Source organism: Tyto alba, unplaced genomic scaffold, assembly GCF_018691265.1.
Source record: "Tyto alba isolate M040663 unplaced genomic scaffold, T.alba_DEE_v4.0 Super-Scaffold_40, whole genome shotgun sequence".
NCBI lineage: Eukaryota > Metazoa > Chordata > Aves > Strigiformes > Tytonidae > Tyto > Tyto alba.
The window spans coordinates 23251331-23276448 of NW_024881316.1; the positions used below are offsets into that span (position 1 = coordinate 23251331).

Genomic DNA, 25118 nt, shown 5'->3' on the forward strand with positions numbered 1-25118 from the left:
CTCATGCAAGTTTTTATGCATCTATTCCTTACAGTACTGTGAGATTTATTTATTTAAAGTCTAACTACTAAGCAAAATGACTGCAGTAATTTTGTCTAGCTTCTTGGCTGACCACCAGATGAGTTCCAACTCTGCAAAATTCAAAGTAGTAATGTTTTAGCACCTTTTTTTTTTTACCAGTGATTGGTTATTTCCTGTCTGAAATGGTGAGCCTGTATGGACAACAGCTTCAAACTCATGAATTTATCACATGCACTTGTTATCTTCTAAAATAATTGGTTCACTTTTTCATCCATTTCCTAGACAGTCACTCAAATCATTACTGTTGACACTGCTTATGTGGCATATCTTTTTCCAAGCAATCTTTTTTTTTTTTTTAAGCTCACTCTTAAAATAACCTCAACTTGGTATTATCTTTTCCCAAGCACAATTGTTGTTTAGGAGCCTAAATAAATGCTGCTCTCTCTGCCAACAACAAAAAGTTTCAATTTATCCTCAATTCTCAACCTGTAGCACAATTTCTACCTTAAAGGCACAGATCAGAGATATCGAGCTGGAAAATTCTAGTATGTTGTGCAGCAGTCATTACAAACTGATTCACATAAAGTGCAAAAACCCTCTTCCCCTCCAATTTCAGGTTTTCCAAATCACATGAGGCAAAAATGCTTTGCCCTGGAGATGGCTCTATCTACCACAAGGAAATCAGAAACTCCTTGTGTACTACCCACGCAAGTGTAAACTGTGTAGCTGATGAACTAGTTTTTGAGCTACCCCAGACCACTCACGCAAACAATGACAATGTAGGCTTTTATTTACAGTAGTCTAAGCTTGCCTTAATATAACTTAGCTAAATATACCATTTATGTACACTATTTATTCACACATTTACATGTACCAAGACTCTGAACCACGAAAAGTATAAAATAAACCACAGCAGGCCATCTTCTGTCTTAAAACACTGCATCAAATTTTCAGCACAACACATCTTAAAGCCATCTCCTATAACAACGTGATTTTTCTTAGGCACATGCTTGGTCATCTATGAAAGATTTTATTAGCTACTTCAAGACACTGCAATATTTCTTTCTGTATCCAAGTTATGATTTTTTTTTTTTTTTAGTCAATAGATGTTTCATGTACATTATATTGAAGAAAATTCAGATACAGAAGATGCATTTCAAAACATATCGTCAAAGAAGAGACATTTCAATTCAAATTCAATAGTTTGGAGCAAATGATAAAGAAGTTGCTTTCAAACTGAAGCCTCTGAACAAGAAGCTGGCACGGGGAAGACTGTTCTTTTGAAGACTGCCACTAAAATAAAGTTTCTGTGAGTGTAACAGCCTGTGGAGGTCATAAAGGTAAATGCAACTTTAAAAACTACCTTAAACAACAACTAAGAGCATGTAAAATTGTGACTTTATTTTAATGCTCACCAGTAAGTGTAGGAAAAAAAATACTAAGTGATTTTATTATAATACTTGATTCATTTCTAGTTCTGGTAAAGTGAAATGTCTTTGTGAATACAGAACTACACAGCAGTCTTTTTTTAAACATTACTTCTACAGAATACAATCTGATTCCTTTTAGTACAATGTCCTATCTTCTTGGCATAGTATCACCTATACACAGATATATCTTTTTATCCCAAAAAAATGCTATCTCAAATTAATAAATCATTTTCATATTGCACTGCACCAATCTCCTAATTCTTTATGGAATTACAATGCCTAAGTCATTTCATGTAGTACTCCATTAATTATACTTGCCATTTTCTCTAATATCATTAATATTTCAAAAATTACAAACTTAGAAAAAGATGAAAATGCCATGTATCTATGAATAACACTGGGTTTATATTCCCAATAATCATTATTTTTCCAAAATATTTGCTTAACCTACTGCAAAAACTTCAGTGAGTAACACTACCAAAACAAAACAAACAAACAAAAAAAAATCTGAGAGAAAGAATAGCTGTTTTAAGGCAAAAATCAGTTTGTGGGTGACAATTTCATCCATATCAGAATTCCACTAACAAATTAATACACAGTCTTGTTGAAAATATTGAAAGTTTCATGCTGGCAGTTCAGAGTGTTACTGAACATAGAGGTGTAAACTCCTTGTCATTTCAAATATTCAGAGAAGTTAACTGATGTAACTTGGAAGTGTATCTTTCAGCAGAAGGTAAGCAGTAAATTAACAGGGCTATTCATTTCATCAGAAGTGGCAGACAATGAATAAGAGTCCCCAAAACATTCAGTGGCAAAGGAGAACACAGAGAGTATTCTCACTGAAAGAGATGTAAGGGTATTAACAGACTGCAAAGTAGACATAAATTTGGCATTAAAAAAAGACTAAGAATCTTAAACAGAAATAGAACAGTATCTAACTCTGCATCTATAGGAATAAGATTCAGCTCCAGACATCTAAATCCAGACATCTCCCATTACTGTCGATGGAGGTCAATGCAATTGGAGGAGCCTGGGGAACAATTAAAATTACCCTAATGTAGGCACCTAGAGGCTCATTAAATAAATCATTCTCTAGACACTATTGACTGTATAGGCTAGATCTCTATCGATTATAATGGCAACTTAGGATCCCAGTGAAAAGAGTATGTATTCAAGGGAAAAAAAAATCAGTAGGTCTGTATCAGAATTGAGAGAAACCCATATAACACTGTAGCATGTATTACAGACTTTCAGATAAGACAGATGAAGACTGGGCCAGGGACCCCTGCAAAGTCCAAAAACTAAATGCCTACTGCTTATTCAAATTCTATCAACACTCTAAACAAGAGTGTTCTCATATGATGTTCTATAGTTTTATTTGAGCACAGTGAACACACAATGCATTTACAGTCTCATATAGATCACAATCTATTATACTCTAACATATACTATAGCCTAGATCAGCACGTACAATAAAAACCTAAATGTATAAGAAAGAAATAGGAAAGAAAACTGATGTCAGCATGGAGACATGTCACTCTGTGAAGAATCCTGAAATGTATCCAGTTGTATCCTGGTTATAAGATGAACCAGCAATAAAATGCAGGACTGGGACCTGAGGTTGAGACTGCACAATGAAAGAGGGCTTATTTTCACTAGCCTGTCACATCTTAAAGCTGTGAATGAGAAGACAGAGGCATTCAGCAGACCACACTGCAATAGGGCAAAGTGGCAACCAAGTGGACTTCACAAGAGATTTAGAGGAGAGTCACTACTCTCGGCTCCAGCCCATACCCTCAATATTTGGGATATCTTCTGCTTCACAGAAAATAGTCCAATGTGTTATCATGGCTGTCCTGGTTTGAGTCCAGAGGGCAACCGAGCAGCATGCAGCTGCTCGCTCACCTCCTTACGCATCAGGAATGGGAAGGAGAAAATACAACAAAAGGCTCAGGAATCGAGATAAGGACTGAGAGGGATGACTCGCCCATTACAGTCACGGGCAAAAAACAGGCTGGTTAGGGGAAGAAAAAAGAACATCAGTTTAATTCATATACTAATAACAATGCTTAACAAAACAGAGTAGAACAGTGGGGAGCTTTATTACATCTTATAAACACCTCCCTCCACTCCTCCCTTCTTCTTGGGCTCAGCTTTGGTCCAAATTTCTCTAATTTCTCCCCCCCAGTGGCTCAGGGGACAGGGAATGGGGTTCTGGTCAGTCCGCTACTCCTTCCTCCTCAGGGGGAGGGATGCTCACATTCTTCCCCTGCTCCAGCGTGGAGTCCCTCTCACACGAGACAATCCTCCATGAACTTTTTCTGATGTGAGTCCTTCCCACAGGTCACAAACTCTTCCTGAGTTGCTCCGTTGTGTGTCCTTCCCACACGTTGCAGTCTTCCCAGTGCTGAACTAGAACAACGGGGGCTTCTTCCCACAGAGTCCTGGCCTTCTCCAGGCACAGCCACCTGCTCGGGTGTGGGATCCTCCACAGGCTGCAGGTGGGCATCTGTTCCACCATGGACCTCCATGGGTGACAGGGAGGGTGACCCTGCCATCTCACCATGGGATACAAGGAGGGCTTTGCTCTGGCACACCTCCCTCCCTTCCTCCTCCTTGCTTGCACTGACCTTGGTGTTCACACAGATGTTTTTCCTTGTAATTCTTCCTCACAACTCCAACTCCTCCTCCCAGGTTCCCCTTCTCAAATATGTTATTGCAGAGGCACAACCACTGTCACTAATTGGCTTGGCCCTGGCCAGAGGCAAGCCTGACCTGGAGCTGGGGAATCTTTGAGAAGCTTCTCACAGGGGCCAATTGCTGTAGCCCCCTTGCCCACTACCAAAAACCCCCCATCATACACACAAACCCAGCACAATGTCTAATTGTTATCATTTAACTCAACACTCTGGCATAGCAGGCTCCTTCTTTCTAGTAATGATAATTTTCCTCATAAGGAAGGAGAAAGACCATACCAGAAAGTAAAGCTAGCCAAGCTGCCATACTGGAAACTGGAAATTTAGCAGAGTATGACTCGCAGGTCACTGGGATAGCAGAAGAGAAACTCGCAAATGAGAGGTCTGTCCTGGGTTGAGTGAGTGGTGGAGTTTTTTGGTAGCAGGGGAGAGGGTCATAGAGGTGGCCCCCTGTGAGAAGCTTCTCGAAGCTCCCCCAGCTCCAAGTCAGCTCCACTTCTGTTTGGGAAATTGAGCCAATCGGCTGCACCTCTGCGATAACGTATTTAAGAAGGGACGTGGTGATGGGCAGTGGGACTTGTGAGGAGGAGTTGCTGCAGCTGCATGAACACCAAGGTCAGTAGAGGAACGGAGGAAGAAAGGAGGGGGGAGGTGTGCCGGAGCAGAGACCCCCCTGTATCCTGTGGTGAGACGGCAGGGCGCCCCCCCTGCCACCCATGAAGATCTACAGTGGAGCAGACATTGATTTACGGCCTGTGGCTTCTGCTCTGATGATCAAGGTTCTGTGCCCGAAGAAGGCCGGGGTCTCATGGGAAAAGGCAGCCCCACTGCTGTAATTCAGTGCTGGGAGGATTGCAGCATGCGGGGGAGTCCCACGCCGGAGCAGCTCGGGAAGGGCTGCAGCCGTGGGAGGGAATCCAGTCGGAGGAAGTTAGTGACCCATGACGGAGCAGTGTGGGGAACGCTGCGGCCCATGGGAGGAATTCAAGTCGGAGAAAGTTTGTGGAGGACTGTCTCCTGTGAGAGGGGGACCACGATGGAGCAGGAGGAACAAGTTTCGGACACTCCCCTCACCGAAGATGAAGGAAGTGACTGCACCCCCCATTCCCTGCCCCTGCACCACTGGGGGAGGAGGTAGAGATATCGGGAGCAGAACTGAGCCCGGGAAGAAGGGAGGGGTGGGGGGAAGGTGTTTTCAAGATGTGGCAATGCTTCTCACTGTCCTACTCTGTTATGTGTTGTTAGTGTCTGTAATAAATGTATGTTCTTTTTTTCTTCCCCTAACGAGTCTGCCTTTTGCTCGTGATCATAAAAGGGGGATTTTCCCCCATCCCAGTCCTATCTTGAACCCCAAGCCTGGCTCTCTGTCCCTTCTCATTGCCGGAGGGGAAGGGAGAGAGAGCTGCTGCATTGTGGTTGGCTGCCAATCAGGCCTAAACCACAACAAGGTCTGAGGAAAAATTGTCTCAGTCATTCCAGGCAATAAAAATTAGCACGACCTGCCTCATTTTGAACAGGACTCTTGGTATTAAAATAACTGATGTGTTCAACAGAAATGAGTCCAATAGAACACTGTGTATTGATCTGCTTTTGAAGAGTGCTGCTGCTGGCACGGGATGCAATTCACCTATGCTAGGGTGTTCCCAATTTCAAAGACTTTTAGAGCATACTGGAATTAATCCAAGTCTGGCTTGTTATCCAATATTCCAGTTCTACTTACTACATCTGCCAGAGAGTCAAAAGACCTGATGAAGTTCACCACAACAGTTGAAGTTCTATGGCTGTGCATTGTTTCCAAAGAGCAACCATCGCCTGATAGAGTGGAAAATGTCATGTGCTCACTGAATTTTTGTATTTTCCAATCTAGTTGAACTATGCTGCATTCCCTAAATATTCAATCTTTGAAGCAGAGACTGGAGAGTTTTGCACACCTTTTGGACTACTTTAACCACAGAACTGTTCTTTCCTTTTAAAACCATGTACCTTGCATAGGGAGTTCACCTGAATAAGGTCCCCAGTAGAGTAGATATTATTGAATACTTCATTAATTTATTTTGAGTAGATATTATTGAATACTTCATTAATTTATTACTGCATCCCCTTGCAAGCACCCTTGCGGTGTAGCAATGTTATTAGGAAACCTTTGCAATTTGTTATTCCTCAATCTATACACTGATTAGAATGACATCTGAAGTCAAGTTCAGCATTAGATGAAAAAAGGTATGCAAGAAGCAAGGTGAGCTAAAAAAAACAAAGGCAGGCGTTCTTCATTGATCATGAGATCGAGTGGCAAATTGCTGTTACCATCAGGTTATAACAGTCCCCCAGCAAAGCAGTCCTGTCCTCATTCATTAGAAATCTATGACTGAACCAGTCCAGCCTGTAATGAGATACAGTAAAATCCAGGAGATTCAATTTTACCCTAAGTCTCAGATTTGCAGAAGAGGCAACATCACTCCAAGAGATCAGTTACTTGGGCTAGAGAATATCCCTTCAACCAATCCAAGTGACAAAGTTATCAACATTAATACAACTGCAGCAAAGAACTTGGCTTTTACCGAGATATAGTTAAACCTCTTGGACAAAGATCAGTGCCAGAACAGAAGGATATTAAGTGCCCAATCATGTAATGTCTTGAGATACCAGGAAATCCCCAGTATAAGAGTAAAGAAAAAAAAAAAAATCTAGATAAAGTGATCACTGGAAAAAAATAGGTAATTCTGAAAATAAAACTACAAGGAAGGCAAGTACTGAATCCATTCCGTCCGACTGATAAGTATTCCTTATGTCTACTCTTGAAACACGTAGACTTAACTTTTTTGATGCAATCATAAAAGAATGATAGAAACAAGGCATTAAAACACAAAACTGTGCACGGAGATTTGATGTTCATCAACCCTTGGAGCTCTCCAAACAGTACAGTTTGGCTCAAGAACTCTGGCATTCTTTCTGTAAAATCTCAACTGTTAAAACAGATTTTTTTTCTTTATTAACAGCACAATAAAAAACAAAACACATTTTAAGATGATGATCAAAGGAAAGAGAAGTGCAGAAAAACACATATTAGCCCTTGCTGTCATAATAAGGAGAACTGCTTACATATAAAGATCCCTTTATCTTATGCACAGAGTGCACTGTAATCAAGATACATTTGATCTCTAGACTGCAAGTATGACAAGTCTTTCTGCACTTAATGACAGAAGAAAGCTTGCTTTAAAATGCACAAGACTATTTTCCCATCTTTTATTTTAATATTTTTTTTAACTTTTGTTAATTCATTATTAATGAAAAGATTGCTTGACTGAAGGGAAAATGCAAACAGAAAAATAAAGAAGCTTAACTGCCAGACTGCTGTGAACTATCTCAGAAGTAGTAACATACACCCCATTTTTTAGTGCCTGCTATAAGGTTCTAAAAACAGGGACATAATCTTCTAATAAAATACAAGGAAGAGCCCAACTGCTGTTATTAATCCAAAAAAAACCACAATCTTTCTTGTTTAAAAAAATTTCCTTAGGGTTTCACTGGTATTGCCCCAGTTCTCTTGCCCCAAACCCAACTCCATTAAATAGCTGAATTTGAAAAAAAAAAAAAAAAATTTTTAAATTGGAATTTAAAACATGAAACTTGCCATAAAGACCACTAGCTTCTGCTCCCCCATGTACAGCAGGGGTGGGGTGGAGGGGGAGGTACTGGAGGGACATTTTGTTTTTCTCCTTGTGTGAGTGGACTTGAAAAGGGACATAGGAAACAGGAAAAGCTCAGAGCACACCACATAAGCAGAATTCAGTTTCACAGCTAAATAGCATTGTATGTTTCAATATAAAATCAGAACCTAACCTTCTTTCAAGAAGTAGTAGCCTCTATAATGTTGAAGTACTTAAGCCCTATCATAGCAATTTATCTTTCCTAAATCAATATATTAAATTTCTGAAACATAAATTGTGCATGGCACAAATAAGGTATAAAAGAGTTGTCCTGCCTTTATTCATGAGATTCAATAGATTTCAAAGACATGCAGCAGAATGTTAAATCAATTCTGAAAGTAAAAATACATTTTTATTTATATCGTGCCTATGTGGTATATCAGCAGAATGCACATTTGATACAACATGCTGCTTTTCTGGATGACTGAGTATGAAATATAGCCATGATTTTCTGGCTGAATATAGACAGGTGGAATATGACAGCTATATCTTGTTACAACAATTACATGGACATTATCAAAAAAGAAAGCAAAGTATACAGGATTCTGGGTTTTGGTTTGGAAGTCAGTTTATACGATTAGAGGAAATCTGAACATTTAATAAAATAATTTTAAAATATTATTTCAAACAACTATGTTAAGATTAATAAGCCATTCTATCAAAACTTTTCTGTTCAAAAAGCACAAGAACACAACTGGAAGAGGTCTGCTATGCCATTCAGTTTGTCCTGGAAGGTAATAAAAGATAGGGATGAATAGATTTACATCTCAAAACCAGTTATCCCCTGTCTCAGAACTTAGGGTAAACAGTCAAAGAACTTAAATATATTACTGGTGGTGTGTGTGGCAACGTACAGCAGGTATTTTTCAGCAGATGGTTAGAAAGAGAGAGCTGTATGCTTAAGAAGGTATTCAACAGAGCCTGCTAAAGACCATATTTAGTGACACTCAGGTACTTCACAATTGCTGAACTTAGAAATTTGGCAAGCGGATAGGCAAATCTATCTATTACTTTTCTTAAAATGTCACGGACGTACTTACTTGCTGCTGGTGTGATGGCTAATAAAACAGAAACCTCTTCTGACAAGTACACAGTCTTTCCACAGAGATAATAAAGTGCAAGTCTGACAAGTGGTTTAAGACTACAAAAGGTACCTTAGAAAATTAAAGGTCTGGCTTTAACATCCATTTTTAAACACACAAATCCAAAAAGATACTAACAGTATGGGAAGAAAAAGTGTGTTGCTGGGAATAAAACAAGTTGTAAGAGACCAGATTCTGATCTAAATTAGTTTTAGTACAGGAAAGATATTTATTGCTTTTATTCTTGTCAGTGCAAGAACCTTATCACTAACCTGCTTACACACTAGATTACTAAATACAGATTTTCAGATGTGGCAGGTAAAACAAAATTCTAATGTGCACTGGAAGAAAACAGTGCCAAGTGAATTTGCAGATTATTCATCTGCCAAAAGGTACAGGAAATTGATGCAGCATTCACCACTGAGGGGGTGGGGGGGGAGTGAACATGGCTAATTTTGGAAATGCAAATAACTCCAGTAATTGATACTAAAAAGCATCATTAATGGGGGGGGAGGCAGCAGCATCCCTTTACCAGTGAATATTCTGCCTGTAAATTTAGATACCACCCAAGTTAACTAGTTGGATTCAATAGGACAACATCATGCACCACTTACCATGTATTACTATCCTTACTCCAATTTTTTAAACTTACAGTTTAAACTATAGTTAAATCATGTGCAGGCTATATGTACATACACACACCCACCCCCAGCCCCTGTATATATATACATTAATTTATTTATATAAAGTTGTAAAGTTAACAGTATCTTTTCAGTGATGATTAATAACAGTGTATAGAGGCAGAAACAGTGAAAAACTGATTACTTTAATCTTATTTTGCTGAAGTAAGTGGTAGGAAATTTCTACCTCGTATCACAAAGAATATCTAATCTTATATTCACATCTGATTTCTCATCATCTGACTTCTTTCACGTCAACTGAAGCTATGATGTGCTCCATTTACTTGCCCAATTTGAAAAAAAAGTAAAATGGACTATAAGAGAAAGAGCCACACAACACATATCTGTATTCTTTGTTTAATAAAGGGGTCAGAGCAGCAATACGTAAAAACTTGCACACATTTGTGTAAGTATTGTAACAACATTGATGTTATTGGTAAATCCCTTTGCAGCAAAGCCAAGATTTCCTATATACAGGAAAGCAGAAATAGCATCAACTGCTTTGCAAAAGTTGTATTAATAATCATATCATGCAGTCATGTCCATAAATACGTCACACTACTATTTAACCCTAAGTCCAAATAAAAATCACCAATACAACTTTAAACTATTTTGATTTTTTTTCTTTGATCTCATGATGCTTAATTAAACAGGAAGCAAACAGTTCAAACTAGATGAGCTAATTTTCTGCAGTCTTTTCAGAATGATTACATCCACAACACTAAACAGAAGTAACATTGACAATGCTGACAGTGACTTCCCTTTAGCCACAGGTCAGGGTTATACATTTACAGGCACTGCTAATATTCTCTACATCTGATACAGTCAGTAAGAAATCTTATCCCAGCTCCATCCTAGGACACAAAAGACAGTAAGGACAAACTCCCATTTATAAAACAGAACTTTAGATAAAAATGATAATATATGATACACCAAGAATCTTGCATAAACTTAACATGCATACTGTGATATTGCCAGAAATAACCCAATTTTAATGGCAACTGAATCACAAAATGGTTTGGGTTGGCAGGGACCTTAAAGACCGTCTAGTCCCAACCCCCCTGCCACGGGCAGGGACACCTTCCACCAGACCAGGTTGCTCCAAGCCCCGTCCAACCTGGCCTTGAACCCTTCCAGGGAGGGGGCAGCCACAGCTTCTCTGGGCAACCTGTGCCAGTGCCTCACCACCCTCACAGGGAAGAATTTCTTCCCTATATCTAATCTAAATCTGTCCTCTTTCAGTTCAATACTGTTACCCCTCATCCTATCACTACACGGCCTGAGAAATTGTCCCTCCCCACCCTTTAAGTACTGGAAGGCCACTATAAGGTCTCCCTGGAGCCTTCTCTTCTCCAGGCTGAACACCTCCAACTCCCTCAGCCTGACCTCAGAAGGGAGGTGCTCCAGCCCCCTGATCATCTTCATGGCCTCCTCTAGACATGCTCGAGCAGGTCCATGTCCTTACATGGGGGCCCAGAGCTGGACACAGCACTGCAGGTGAGGTCTCACGAGAGTGGAATAGAGGGGGAGAATCCTCTCCCTTGATCTGCCAGCCACACTTGATGCAGCCCAGGACACAGTTGGCTTTCTGGGCTGCGAGTGCACATTGCTGGGTCAGTCAGTTTTCCATCTACCAATACCCCCAAGTCCTTCTCCACAGGGCTGCTCTCAACCCACCCATCACCCACCCTGTGTTTGTGCTTGGGATTCTTTTGACTCATGTGCAGGACCTTGCACTTGGCCTTGTTGACATGAGGTGAAGTTTATTTCCATTAAGCTAAAGAAGGATATCATGATTCCTTGGACTAAACTCCGTGGCCAGACCACAGAGGTTTTGCAAGAAATTCCTAGGTTACAGGCTCAGCTCTAACCATTCATATGGAATCAAATAGGGAAGAATAATAGCTGTCCACAACATAAGTCCTCAGGATTTTCAGTTATTTGGGCCCAACTCCTCACTCCTTATTATCAAATTACTATAGCAAAAGGAAAGAAAATCTTTTTCCAGCTACAACCAACAAGGAAGTTGTACTAATTCCACTTGACTCAGATGCAACAACAGCAATCCATGCATTTACAGCTTCAAGTCATGCTTTTAATTCTCATGCCTAGTTGTGTAAATTTTAACTATAAAACAAATTTGCTCAAAACACTTCTTCTGTATATTGTTTGTTAAAATATAAAAAGTATTCTCTTCAGCCAAGATCATACCAGCTAATAGATCTCATCCCATCTCTCTTCACAGGAATATCATCTTTAACAACAGTCATGCCTCATTTGAACAATGCACCTGTCAACCTCCAGGCTTCAAACTATATGCAAAAAAAAAAAAAAATTAAGGAAGTTATATGAAAGGAATAGATCTCCTGATGATTGATTCACTGTCATAAAGCTGATTTCTGGTCACTAATATTACTATGGAGATCACACTGTGGACATTTTTAATTTGGTGTTCAGTGTATTACTGTGGCAAAGACTCTTCGGCTCCTAACAAGCAGCACCTTGGTCAAGTCACTTGTCAGTTTTGCACAAATAATCTGACTTCACAGACCTGGCTGTTCAGAGGAACACCACAAAGGACTATACTAAAAAAACCCCAAACCGTAAACCAAAACCACACAAAAAAAACTCAGGAGTAGCAAAATCAGAAAGTCCTCTTCTTTAGCTTTTGGGGTTAAAATTCAAATTAAATGTTAATTTTTACTTCAAGTCTACACATCTAGGATGCACTTGGAGCACCTACTGTCTTGAAACTCCCATAACAATTGCAAATTGCTGTTTTTTTCTTCAACTTGCATTTTAAAAAAAAAAGATTTAATGTAAATTCATTAGTAAGTTTGAGAATCTAAATGAATCCTGTAAATGAAAATGCATTTTCACATTTCTTCTAACAATTAAATCACTTTCAGCTTGCTATTAAAGCAACTTCAAGAGCTAAGTTTGTAGAGCACAAGAAGATTTGGAAACATATCGTAAAAGTATTTTGACTTTCTTTATGCTCAGTTATACTAGGTAAGCATAGCCAGTAAACATATAATAATGTTATGAACAGAATGTCATTATTGCCAATACAGAGTAAAAATGATTCACTCAAAATCTTTACAATTCACCTGTTCTATCTCACTACATCTAGAGTGTGAAATGATAACTTCCAAATAATAAAAGAGAAATACAGATAGTAAGTGGTTCTACTGAAACTAATTTTTACAGTCACTGGTGGAAGGAAAAAAAAATTCTGTTTCCTTTTATGATGAGTTTAACACAAAAATACAATTTAATCAAGAACTTGACTATCTAGTCCCCTGACAGCCAATGAAAGCAAGGGCAATATGCTTAACTATATTAATATCTGGTGTGTACCATGACGTACTTTTACACTCCCACAGATTTCTGGGGGATAAGATTTTATAGGTAATGTATGCTGCACTTTTATTACATTTTTTTTATATCCTAGAAAAGAGAATTCCTGGGGACTTAAGGAGGTAGAGGTTGTTTTAAAGAACCACCACATCATCCATACATTATAAATTGCACTGGGAATGGTTGTGCATGCTTAAAAGCACTGCTCTGCAAATTGTCAAGTGCCTATTTTTATTTTCATTTAAATACACTGGGGTTTTTTTAATAATATAATTGTATAGACTTACAAAGCACTGTAGCATAAGCATTTCTAATTTACATCTCTACGTTATATTTGTTTATTCCTTGTGATCTTGTCTCCCTCTTGTGGCCAGCCCTCACAAAAATGTACTTCTACCTGTATTCAGCCCAGCATACAGAATCACTGGGTAATTTAGGCTGGAAAAGACCTCGGGAGGTCTCCAATCCAACCAAGCTCCCACTCATGGAATTTGTGGTAGGTCCTGGTAGAAACTTTCACCACCAGCTGTTTGCAGTCAATATAAAGCCTCACTCCTGAATCCAGATTCAAGGACATCCTAAGATCATCTGGAAAAGAAACGGAAGAGCCAGCAAAATCAAATCACTGGAACTATCTCATTGGGATGTTTCTCCATCCCAAATTTTATTCACTTCTTAACAGAAGAACAGTAGGAGATGTGTTCCTTTGTATATTGATACAGTAGGCTGGCAAGCTGGCTGTCCTCAGTTTCATATATGACCATCATGTGTGGAAGAAACATCTAGAATATATTAATAACAAACTGAAACTCAAAAGCTTCATTGTGAAGGGTTTGCTTCTTAACAAATCACAGCCCCTGAGCAAGGTTAAGTCTGAGTAAACTTTCCTCTTCCTTCTTCCAGGAAAATATCTGTCATGAGGACCTTCACTAGCAGGAAGGGATGAAGAGGTATACCTTAGACAGGAACCCCTGACAACTAGAAAACAACCTACTCCTTGCCACTTGTGACCAACTGCTGTAGAAAGCAACAAGCCATATGAAACTGCAGTAAGGTGATCTGGAAAATTAAGTGAGGAAGAATAAGAGGCTTCACTAGCCTGAATGCCACCACATCCCCCAGGAAAGAGTCCTAGAACACAGGGGCTAAACAGCCATGTCTCATTCTCAGCATAAACTCACAAGGACAAGAAAGCAGTCCTGTTGTCAGGGCAATTTTGTAAATATAGTAAAGCTTAGGTTTTGGAGATTTATTAAATAAATTAATAAATGAAAACCAAGCTCTTACACAGTTTTCAGATGCACTTCAGTAGCATATGCAACAATAACAAAAATCAGTGCAATATCAAATTGCAATATCAAAGGAATTACTTTTCAACACAGAAGTGCACAACTAGCAACTGTCTCTTCTGGTAAATAATCAGAGTAGAGAGTACTAGAAGATAGCATTTTGTACCACCTTGCACTAAATACTGCTAAGAAAAGGAATATATATTACAAGTATATACGAATCAAAGGAAAGCAAAAGGTACTATTGGGTTTCCTTAAAGTCATCCATCTGCATCAAAACCTTGATTCCAGGCTGTCCTGGTTTCAGCTGGAATAAAGTTATTTTTCTTCCTAGTAGCTGGCACAGTGCTGTGCTTTGGATTTAGGATGAGAATAATGCCGATAACGCACTGATGTTTTAGTTGTTGCTAAGCAGTGTTTATACTAAGTCAAGGGCTTCTCAGCTTCTCATACTGCTCTGACAGCGGAGGCTGGGGGTGCACAAGAAGCTGGGAGGGGACACAGCCAGGAGAGCTGACCCAAATGAGTCAAAGGGGTATTTCCATACCATATGACGTCATGCCCAGTATATAAACTAGGGGGAATTGTCGGGGATGGATGGGCATCAGACAGCAGGTGGTAACTGTACTATGCATCACTTGTTTTGTATGTTCTATTATCATTATTAGTATTACTCCTTCCTTTTCTGTCCTATTAAATTGTCTTTATCTCAGCCCACAAGTTCTACTTCCCCCCCAGTTCTCTCCCCCATCCCACTGCCAGGTGCAGAATGAGCTGTGTGGTGCTTAGTTGCCGGCTGGAGTTAAACCACGACACAGGCTATTAGCTAAATAAGTAACTGAATAATGTCTTAAAGTAACTGATCCATCTTTCATTCTTTCCTTTGTTGTAAACACTGCATCATCTTTGAAGTCTCCAATTTCACATTCACAGACTAATCATACAAGTAGATCTGAAAACAGTAACCGCCAAGTAACCACCACCACTATAAGAGAATTTTGTTTTCAAATATCAGAGCATTTTTTCAACTGCATTTTAATTATTTAATCAGTCTTGACTCATCTTATTACTTTCTCGTTCCAAGTATTTTAAAACCATACTGGAGTTATGCCCCTCTTTTTTGGTGCATGGAGGAGTTATATTTTAAGCAACAAGAACAGGATGTGAAAGAATCTATGTGAATTAATATCTGTTTAGAGTAAGATTACATTTTACAGAAAAAAACAAACCAGCCTTAAAGTAACACTGAGGTTATAAAACCTACTGGCATAACCATTCAGTCAGAAGTAACACATCTACCACCATTTGACAGTTGATTCTATCATCTGAACGATAATTTACCATTTAGGCACTCTTAGCCTAGCAATTTGCAGAGAAATTTTAGTCACAGTGTCTAAAGAAAAAAATGTTTTATTTTGAGCTCTGAATTTGTGCTTGTTGTGAACGTGACAGCATATGATCATTCTGCCCCCTAACAGAGCATCTCTACCAGTTTCAGTGCTTTCTTTGTAGGCTCTACTTAATTATTTTCCTTCCACTGAATACATGGTTTCACACTTCATTTACAACATACTTTTAACAATTCCTCTCTCAAGATGAAATACTGTTTCTCAAAAACTTTTCTACAGTGTTTTTATCAATGAGCCCTGGGGTATGTCCACATCAGTGATTCAGAGCACAGAAGGAGTTCTTTTTGGTGCAAATTTTCATTCTGCCTATGCTTAGCCTCGTGGTAGGCTCTCCAGTGCACTGCTGTGTTCAAGGTAACTTCTGTCCTGCTGAAGACTGAAATTGTGTGCCAAGAATTCTTAGGACTGAGAACTGGCATACACGTTGCAGCCATTAAAGATGAACATGAACACACAATTTTGAAACCACAACCCTTCGCAGTAAATTGAGCACTCCCTCTTTACAGTACAACAGTCAGTAAGGAATAATTAACCTTAGTCTTTAGCAAGTATCATGCATGTATCTTCACAATACTCCAGTAAGATGAAACAGTATCATTATCTCCACTCTACAGGAAAGGAACAATGGCATGAGTGTCAGAAAATAAAAATGTCAAAAAAAATAAAGTACCAATAAGAATTATACTAATCTTCCTTTTTTTTTGGGACATTAAACATTATATGACATTTTACTTTGAAAAACCACAGGCCACTGATTTCTGTTACGGATGTGAAAAATCAGCTTTTTTTACCTCAAGTCTGAAGTTGGTTCTCTAAAACTTGAGAAGAACGAAAACTACATGGAAATAGCATCCTGCTTGTGAAAAATGCAGTAACTAGAACTCCTTCCTTCATTCAAAATATGCTTTCTAACGTACAAAGCTAAACACAAGATCATAAAACATCTATTTCTAGGACCTATCAAGAGAGATACTATAGTAGAAAGTCATAACACTGTGATTGAAAACAGGTTCCAAGGTGCATACATCTCTTCATACATGTGTATACACCTAGGGTCAAAGCACAAGCAGGTAGAATTGGACCTGTTCACATAATATTTTTTCAAAACAGAAATAATAAGTGTATATATTTACACTGTTACTGTTTCTGATAGCTTGTTTTTATTCTTTCAATTTCATTTAAGCACAGGAAATTACAACAGAAAAGTCTGTATTTTCCTGAATTCAGCTAGAAATTAATTGGCATTCAGCTGCAAAATTTAAGTTATTACCTCTCTTCAAATCCTTTCTTGAAACCTTTGTAAGGGAATGCATATTTGATTTTTTTTTTTTTTTTACTAAAATTCAAATCTCCTCTTAAATCATATCCCATTTAAGGAGCTAGATGTACAGAGGTTTAGGTACTCATTCAAATCACACCTTCAAATCCCTTTCTCCTTCCCAAAAAATCTGATCTATCTTCCAGGACTTGAAACAGACATATGTACCATAATCCATTGCTGCCAGAATTACTTTTTGCCCTGTATCTTATACAAATAGCCATGTCCCAGAGAACCTAAGCTAACAAAAGATTGTCTACCAAACACTCCAAAATACTTCAGACTACTCTGGAAAGCTGAGATCTCACAATATTAAATGTAAAATATCATATTCAGAACAAAACTGACGTAAGGTCTGAAACATCTGCTCTAACACAAACCACAGGCTAGGCAGAGATGGATGAGAGAGGAACCCTGCTTGACTTTACCTAGGCTGTTGAAGGTAAGGAGCAGGTCACAAACCTCCAAGAATTAGTGTACATTTTTCATGCTCTCAAAAAGTCAGCACATGTATGTTTCATCTTCCTCACTCATGATACTCTCAAAAATATTAGCAGGGGTTAGACCAATAACTAATATGCCAATCATAGAATCATATCATAGAATGGTTTGGGTTTGAAGGCATCTTAAAGATCATCTAGTTCCAACCCCCCTGCCATGGGCAGGGACACCTTCCACCAGACCAGGTTGCTCCAAGCCCCGTCCAACCTGGCCTTGAACCCTTCCAGGGAGGGGGCAGCCACAGCTTCTCTGGGAAACCTGTGCCAGTGCCTCACCACCCTCACAGGGAAGAATTTCTTCCCTATAGCTAATCCAAATCTACCCACTTTCAGTTTAAAATCATTACCCCTCATCCTATCACTACAGTCACTGATAAAGAGTCACTCCCCACCCTTCCTGTAGGCCCCCTTTAAGTATTGGAGGGGAATAATACTGTTCATTGCACTGAACAGCATTTTCTTGCTATTTCCTTGAATATATTCTTCTGTCTTAGCTCCCCTCCAGTTTCTTCTTTTATTATTTGACTGTAAATTTGCGAAGGCAAGCTCACCTTACACACAGCTGTCCAATTAATTTTTTTTAATTAAACAACAAAAAAGGGCTAACCTTGACTTTCAGACAGTATCGCTTGTGGAAACTTACCTGCTTGGTGAATTAATTTAGTCACATTGTACCTGTATTTCATAAAGAGCATTGCTTTCCTACTGATTTAGTGGTAAAGTAAGATTCTTCTAGTCCTCATCTATTAAAAGCCTCTTTGTGGCTTGTCTTTTTTCCTATGTTTCAGGAGAATGACCAACAAAATGAATAAAATCCTAAGTAAAGGGAAAAAAAACCCAAACCAACAAACTTTAAGACATTACTTTGCCTTTTGCCAAATTATCTACTCTAACAAGCATCTATCCAAATATGTAGCACAATGTACACATTAACTACATCCTCACATTCGCATATTTAGATATTTTTCATTTGCTAAATTACCTTGTCTGCATCCACTTTTCCTCTGATAAATTCTTTCTTCCAAAATTCCAGTGCCTGTTCCAGAGTCAAGCCAATGCCTTTTAAGAACAGTCCATACTGCATACGGCCCCCGTGCCGGAGATGATGGCTATCACGTAGCCCTTTGTGCAGCTGGCGCATGCAAAGAGGGAATGATTTCACAGAAAGCTGTGGAGAGAAAAATTTTTGTTTAAGGCATACTGATCATTTAATTTGTAGGAGATATGCTTATTGTGATTATTCATTAGCTCCACTTGAAAATGTCAATGGCTGGAAGAAAAGATATGCATGCGCAGAGCACCTTGGGACTGATGATAACAGAAGTGTGTCCTTAAGCCGTCATGTCCAATAACCATCTCAAGAACAAATCCAAAGGACAGAGTAATACAGGTGGTAGTATCAGAATTATTTTTCAGTTACAAAGTAAGAAAGGTTGAATTGCCGTCATGAAAAATGTATCCACAGTTCCATTAGAGTGTTTCTTGATTTTTCCCTGGTTTAGCTTCTGGAATGGCAAGGTGACCTTTGTTAGAGTATTCTGGGGTTGGGAGCTGGGTGGGGGAGGATTGCTTGGTTTTTTTAAACATCTTTGAAAAACTACAAGCTGGAGTAAAATCCATTACAACTGATCTGCAGGTTTTTTCCCCTGAAGAATACTATTTCTTATAAAGCAAGATCTCAGACAGAAAAAACTATAGCATTCAAGTTTACTTGGGCTTTGCACTTTTATTTTTAACATCTGAGTCGTGTCTGGAATTCACTACCAAAGGAGAACTGTCATGGTTAAGATGGACAGTGAAAATACAAATGATTTCTGAAGTTCAGATAAAGGTGTTGTAATGTGGTTTTAACTGTCTCTGCACCACTGAGGTGGTTTTACAATCCATTTTATTTACTTCCTTGTTTTGGAAAAACCTTCTGTAAGTCAAAAGTCACAAGAACAGCACTGAAAAGACTAATATTGCAATGCAATAATCATAAGCTAAACATCATGGGCTGCAAAATTATTAAATAAGAAAATTTTGTTAAACTCTGTTTATAATTATGTTAGGTATTTGTGAAAGTACACAAAATTAAGCAGCAAATTAAGCAATTCATTATAGCTCCAGCCTAAATCCTGATGAGATGCATTTTCAGTTAATTCTGCTCCATGTTAAACTTTATCACAATTTCATTCAAGTAATTCTCAAGAGTTACAAAGCAAATATAAATAAAAAAATATAAAGGCTTTATATCTTATCTGTACGTAGAATACTGAATTTTAAGAAGTTACATATCAACATACAACATGGCTCAATAAACACAGAGGACTTACAGCATCTATCTGTTCTAGTGAAATTTTTCCAGTGTTCTTTTGCACGCTGTAATCTGGGCCAACATAAGAATGGCTGAAAAACAAAGCAAACAGTACAACATTATTTAAAACTGTTAAAAAATATATTTTTTTTTTAAGTTTACAAATTTAGAAAGAAATTATCTTACCAATTAAGGGCTGAAAGTATTTTGTATCAGGCAAAATCAATAGAACAATATTTGACAGTTATGCAAGTAATTAATATTTATAAAACCAACACTAGCGTCAACATGGTAAAGAAACCCTCCCTCCCTTTATCTGAGAGGAGTGGGGAGGGGTGATTCAGGATTTGGATCACAGGATCACACTACTGTTGAGACTGAGAGAGACCTCTGAAGAACATCTAGTCAAACCCCCTGCTCAAAATAGTTAACTACAGCAGGTTGCTTAGCGCCTCATCCAGCTGGGTCTTGAGCATTTCCAAGGACTGAGGCTCCATAACCTCCTATGCAATCTGTTCCAGTGTTTAACCACCCTGGCAATAAAAAAGCGTTTCCTTATGTTTAAGTGGAATTTTCTGTATTTCAGTTTGTGCCCATTGCCTCCTGGCCTATCACTGGATACCACTGAGAAGAGTCTCTCTCTGTCTTCTTTACTCTCCCTCATCAGACATCTATTTATACGTGCTGATAAGATTCACACACATGCCCTCCTGAAATTTATCTCCTCCAGGCTGAACAATCTCAGCTCTCTCAGCCTCTCCTCATATGTGCTGGGGAGCCCAGGATTGACTACAGCCCTCCAGATGTGGCCTCGCTAGTGCTGCGTATGGGGGAAGGATCACCTCCCTCGACCTGCTGGGAGTGCTCACCTAATGCTGTCTAAGAGACTGTTACCTTTCTTCGCCTCAAGGCTACACTGGTGGCTCACAGTCAGCTTGTTACCCACCAGGACCTCAAGGTCCTCTTTGACAGCCGTTCAGCCCTCAGCCTATACTGGTACGCAGGGCTATTCCTCCCTAGATGCAGGGCTTGGTACTTCTCTTTGTTGAACTTCATAGGGTTCCTGTCAGTCCATTTCTCCAGCCTGTCCAAGTCCATCTGAAAGGCAGCACACCCACCTCGTGTAAACCATTCCTCCCGGTATCATCTTACACTTGCAGAGTGCCCACCCTGGCCCATCATCTAGGACATCAAAGAAGCAGCTAAACAATACAGGACCTGGTAACAGTCCCTGAGGTACTCCACTAGTGACTGGCCTCCAGCTGCTCTTAATGCCTCTGATCACAAACCTTTGAGCACAGCACTTCAGCCAGTTTTCAGTCCACTTCACTGTCCATTTACCCAGCCCATACGTCATCAGTTGTCAATGAGGATGTTACAAGAGACAGTGTCAAAAAGTCTTGCTGAAGTCAAGATTGTTGCAGAAACTCCCAAACAAACAGAAAATAAAAACCAAAATTTATTTTTATACACAATTAATCAACACTCCACAAACATACAAACAGCAAGTTCAAATGTCTGTGAGAGGAGAACAAACTTCTGGGGTTTAAAAACAACCCAAAATGCTCAATCACTCACCTAATAAAAGGTAAGAACTCTCAACCTCAAGGAACATCTTAGAGAAGCCTCCCAACCCATAAGAACCCCAAGGAGTTTCCTTGGGCAGCATCCCAACCCAAAGGGAGAGTCCCTACCTGCAGCACACTGCTCTGGGAGGGACTAGCTCAAAACGGCTCCCCCAGGGACTCTATTTATACCTGAGCCAAATCTGACCTGTGGTCAATACCAGCCCCGATTGACTGAGGACTCCAACTACCGTAAAGCCCTGAGAACAAGGGCACAGGAAAGGTTCAACAGCCAGGGAGCCACATTTTCATTGGGTGGATGCACCTGCCACAAAGATAAACATCTACTGCTTTCCCCCCATCCAGTGAGGCTTCTATGATAAAATGGCCAGCAATGAGGTTGGTCAAGCATAATTTCCCATTCACAAATCCATGCTGACAACTGATGGTCACCCTCTTGCCCTCCATACATCTGGAACTGAGATGAGGCTCACCAGCCTATAGTTCCATGGATCCTTTTCCTTACTCTTTGTGAAGGCAAGGTTCACTTTTGCTTTCTTCCAGTAATCAAGAACCTCTTGTACTTTAGCACTTTATAAAGACAAACTTTATAAAAACAAACAAACAAAATCAAAAAACCTCACAACTGATATATCACTATGAACATCTACCATGAAGGAAAACTCAAAAGTACTTAAGTATACCAGTAAAAAGCTGGGAAGGCTTTTACTGCGGTAATAGTTTACAAACACATGTTAACTCCTGGCAGTAGCTGTCTAGACAAAATTGCACAGGACTTTGCATGTGCTGCCTCATCTTTCATTCATACTGAAACAAAGCTACTTCAGATACCTGAATTTAGCTGAGGTAACCCTACAATATAGCAGAGACAGTCATGTAGACATTGTCATCAAAGTAATTCAAAATCAAATACAAGCATCTAATAACCAGCTTTAACTTTAAAATATACAGACTTCTTGAATAAGGATATATGCAGGGCTGCAGAATAGGCCAAGAGAAATGCTTACAGCAGAACCCAAATGAAATCAGGAGTTGACAGTACAGCAAGCAATAAAGCCAACAGGGGCTCTGGATACAGGATATTGGTCAAAAAATCAGGTTGCAAAGTCTGGGTAAGAACAAATTTCTTTGTGCAAAAGGGATTTTGCAAGGAAATTAACAAAGACCATTTCTTAAGTCTTCAGAAGACATATAGAGGCTACCACAAGAAAAAAAGGAATTTAGCTAAATGTTGACATTAGGTGCTACAGATTATTTTGTGACATTTCAATACTGTGGAGTGTGAAAAGCATATAGCTAAGAGTTGATTTTACTACCAGACAAATCATTTGTTTAATTATACATGCATTCATTCCTTCTTCAGTCTTCTTTCTGGCACACACAGGAGAACCAGGCAAGCTTACTGCACTTAATAGATTTTTTTTTCATTACACAGCAATGGATAAATAATTAAAAGTATTTGAGCTGTGTATGCTTATTACTACTGATTCTACTTTTTAAAGTATCTAAATTTCCTTGTAGAACCAGATCTGCATCACTTCACTTAGGCAAACTACAAACAAAAAAAAAAAGCACAGTTCCAAAAAATATTACAATCAAATCACAGAACAGAAAACAGCTGTTGATTAGGCAATTCTTTTTTTTTATTTTTTTTTTGTAAAGCAATTAGGCAAATTACCATTCAGTCAGTTATCACTTTCCAGGATGAGAGGTGGTAACTTTTTAAGCTGCTCTACCATAATCACTTCAGTTCATCTGCTTGCATATGATTAGAATTATACCAATACTGAAAAAAATTGCTAAGCTAAAGAAAACCACTTCTTGCTAGCATCCGTAGAAAGAATTGGACTGGGAAGAGGAAGCCCAAGAGAAGACACGGAAGTTTTCCTACACAGTAAATGAACAAAGTAAGACTTCATAAGTCACTGTTAAAAAGAGGACATACTCTCTGAATCTTGCTGACCATTACAACTGAGCTTCATAGGAAACTTTACTGCAAGGACAGAAATCCCAGTGCAAAGGTTGCAGGGGAGAAGAAGAAATTATACTTTTTGGACTCTGTAAAGCTCAACTATTCTCAGCATGGTAAGCAAACAGAAAAAGTTTGCTTAGAAAAGACCAACTCCATTACTTAAAAACTGCCTTTCTAAAAATCCAAAATCTTAGTTACCTGAAGTTTTCTAAACATATCTTGCAACATATCAATATATACATTCACACCACTGTTGACCAAGAGGAAACTTCCACTGTATCAGTGTTTCCAAGAGTGGGATTGTTCTGTGTTTGGGGGTGGGGGGCCAGGGAAGAGGGCTACAGCACTGGACTCTGTGAGAAGCTTCTTGAAGCTACTCCATCTCCAAGGCAGACCTGCATCTGGCCAGGGCTGAGCCAATTAGCGATGGTGGCTGTGCCTCTGCAATAACGTATTTAAAAAGGGAAACCTGGGAGGAGGAGTTGGGAGTTGTGAGGAAGAATTACAAGGAAAAACATCTGTGTGAACACCAAGGTCAGTGCAAGCAAGGAGGAGGAAGGGAGGGAGGTGTGCCAGAGCAAAGCCCTCCTTGTATCCCATGGTGAGATGGCAGGGTCACCCTCCCTGTCACCCATGGAGGTCCATGGTGGAACAGATGCCCACCTGCAGCCTGTGGAGGATCCCACACCCGAGCAGGTGGCTGTGCCTGGAGAAGGCCAGGACTCTGTGGGAAGAAGCCCCCGTTGTTCTAGTTCAGCACTGGGAAGACTGCAACGTGTGGGAAGGACACACAACGGAGCAACTCAGGAAGAGTTTGGGACCTGTGGGAAGGACTCACATCAGAAAAAGTTCATGGAGGATTGTCTCGTGTGAGAGGGACTCCACGCTGGAGCAGGGGAAGAATGTGAGCATCCCTCCCCCTGAGGAGGAAGGAGTAGCGGACTGACCAGAACCCCATTCCCTGTCCCCTGAGCCACTGGGGGGGAGAAGTTAGAGAAATTTGGACCAAAGCTGAGCCCAAGAAGAAGGGAGGAGTGGAGGGAGGTGTTTATAAGATGTAATAAAGCTCCCCACTGTTCTACTCTGTTTTGTTAAGCATTGTTATTAGTGTATGAATTAAACTGACGTTCTTTTTTCTTCCCCTAACCAGCCTGTTTTTTGCCCATGACTGTAATGGGCGAGTCATCCCTCTCAGTCCTTATCTCGATTCCTGAGCCTTTTGTTGTATTTTCTCCTTCCCATTCCTGATGCGTAAGGGGCAAGTTAGTGGCTGGTGGTTCTCAGTTGCCCTCCAGGCTCAAACAACAACAGGGATCTATATCTTTCAAATAAACAGCTGTAGGACTGTTCTGATAAATACTGTATCATTCACAGATGTGTTAGATATCATGAGATTTAGTAAAGATATGAGGGGCACTTTGTAGATGTTGAGAATAGTAAATGACAGCGGTCTATTAAGGTGTGCACTCTATTTGCTTGTGAGGTGAGCATGAGCAAGAAGGAGGGCAAACATGTCTGCACGAGTATTGTGTTATGCATTAAAAAAAAATCTAGTCTTGCAAAACACTTGGTTTCTGTATCAACCTTGTGAGCTATCATTTGAAGACAGAATTAACAGAATCATACAAAACGTTGGTTGTAGAGGATGTTAGAAGACCATATAGTCCCACACCCCACTTCAACTGGGACTACTGCCAACACTAGTCACGTGAGACACAGCCTTTTCTAGCTGCATCCTAAAATTCTTCATGAACCAAGATTGCACATCTCTA

At 39.5% G+C, this 25118-nt stretch overlaps 1 protein-coding gene across 3 annotated transcripts in view; it reads right to left on the reverse strand.

The window, feature by feature from the left end:
* PRIM2 (DNA primase subunit 2) overlaps positions 1-25118 on the reverse strand; it is a 127104-nt gene that overhangs the window by 27863 nt on the left and 74123 nt on the right. For all 3 annotated transcript variants that reach the window (XM_033009867.2, XM_033009865.2, XM_033009866.2), the window contains exons 9-10: positions 19808-19880; positions 18475-18660 (exon numbers count right to left, since the gene is read on the reverse strand). In XM_033009867.2, coding sequence (XP_032865758.2) covers positions 18475-18660; positions 19808-19880 — 259 coding nt within the window. The remainder of the gene's footprint in view (positions 1-18474; positions 18661-19807; positions 19881-25118) is intronic.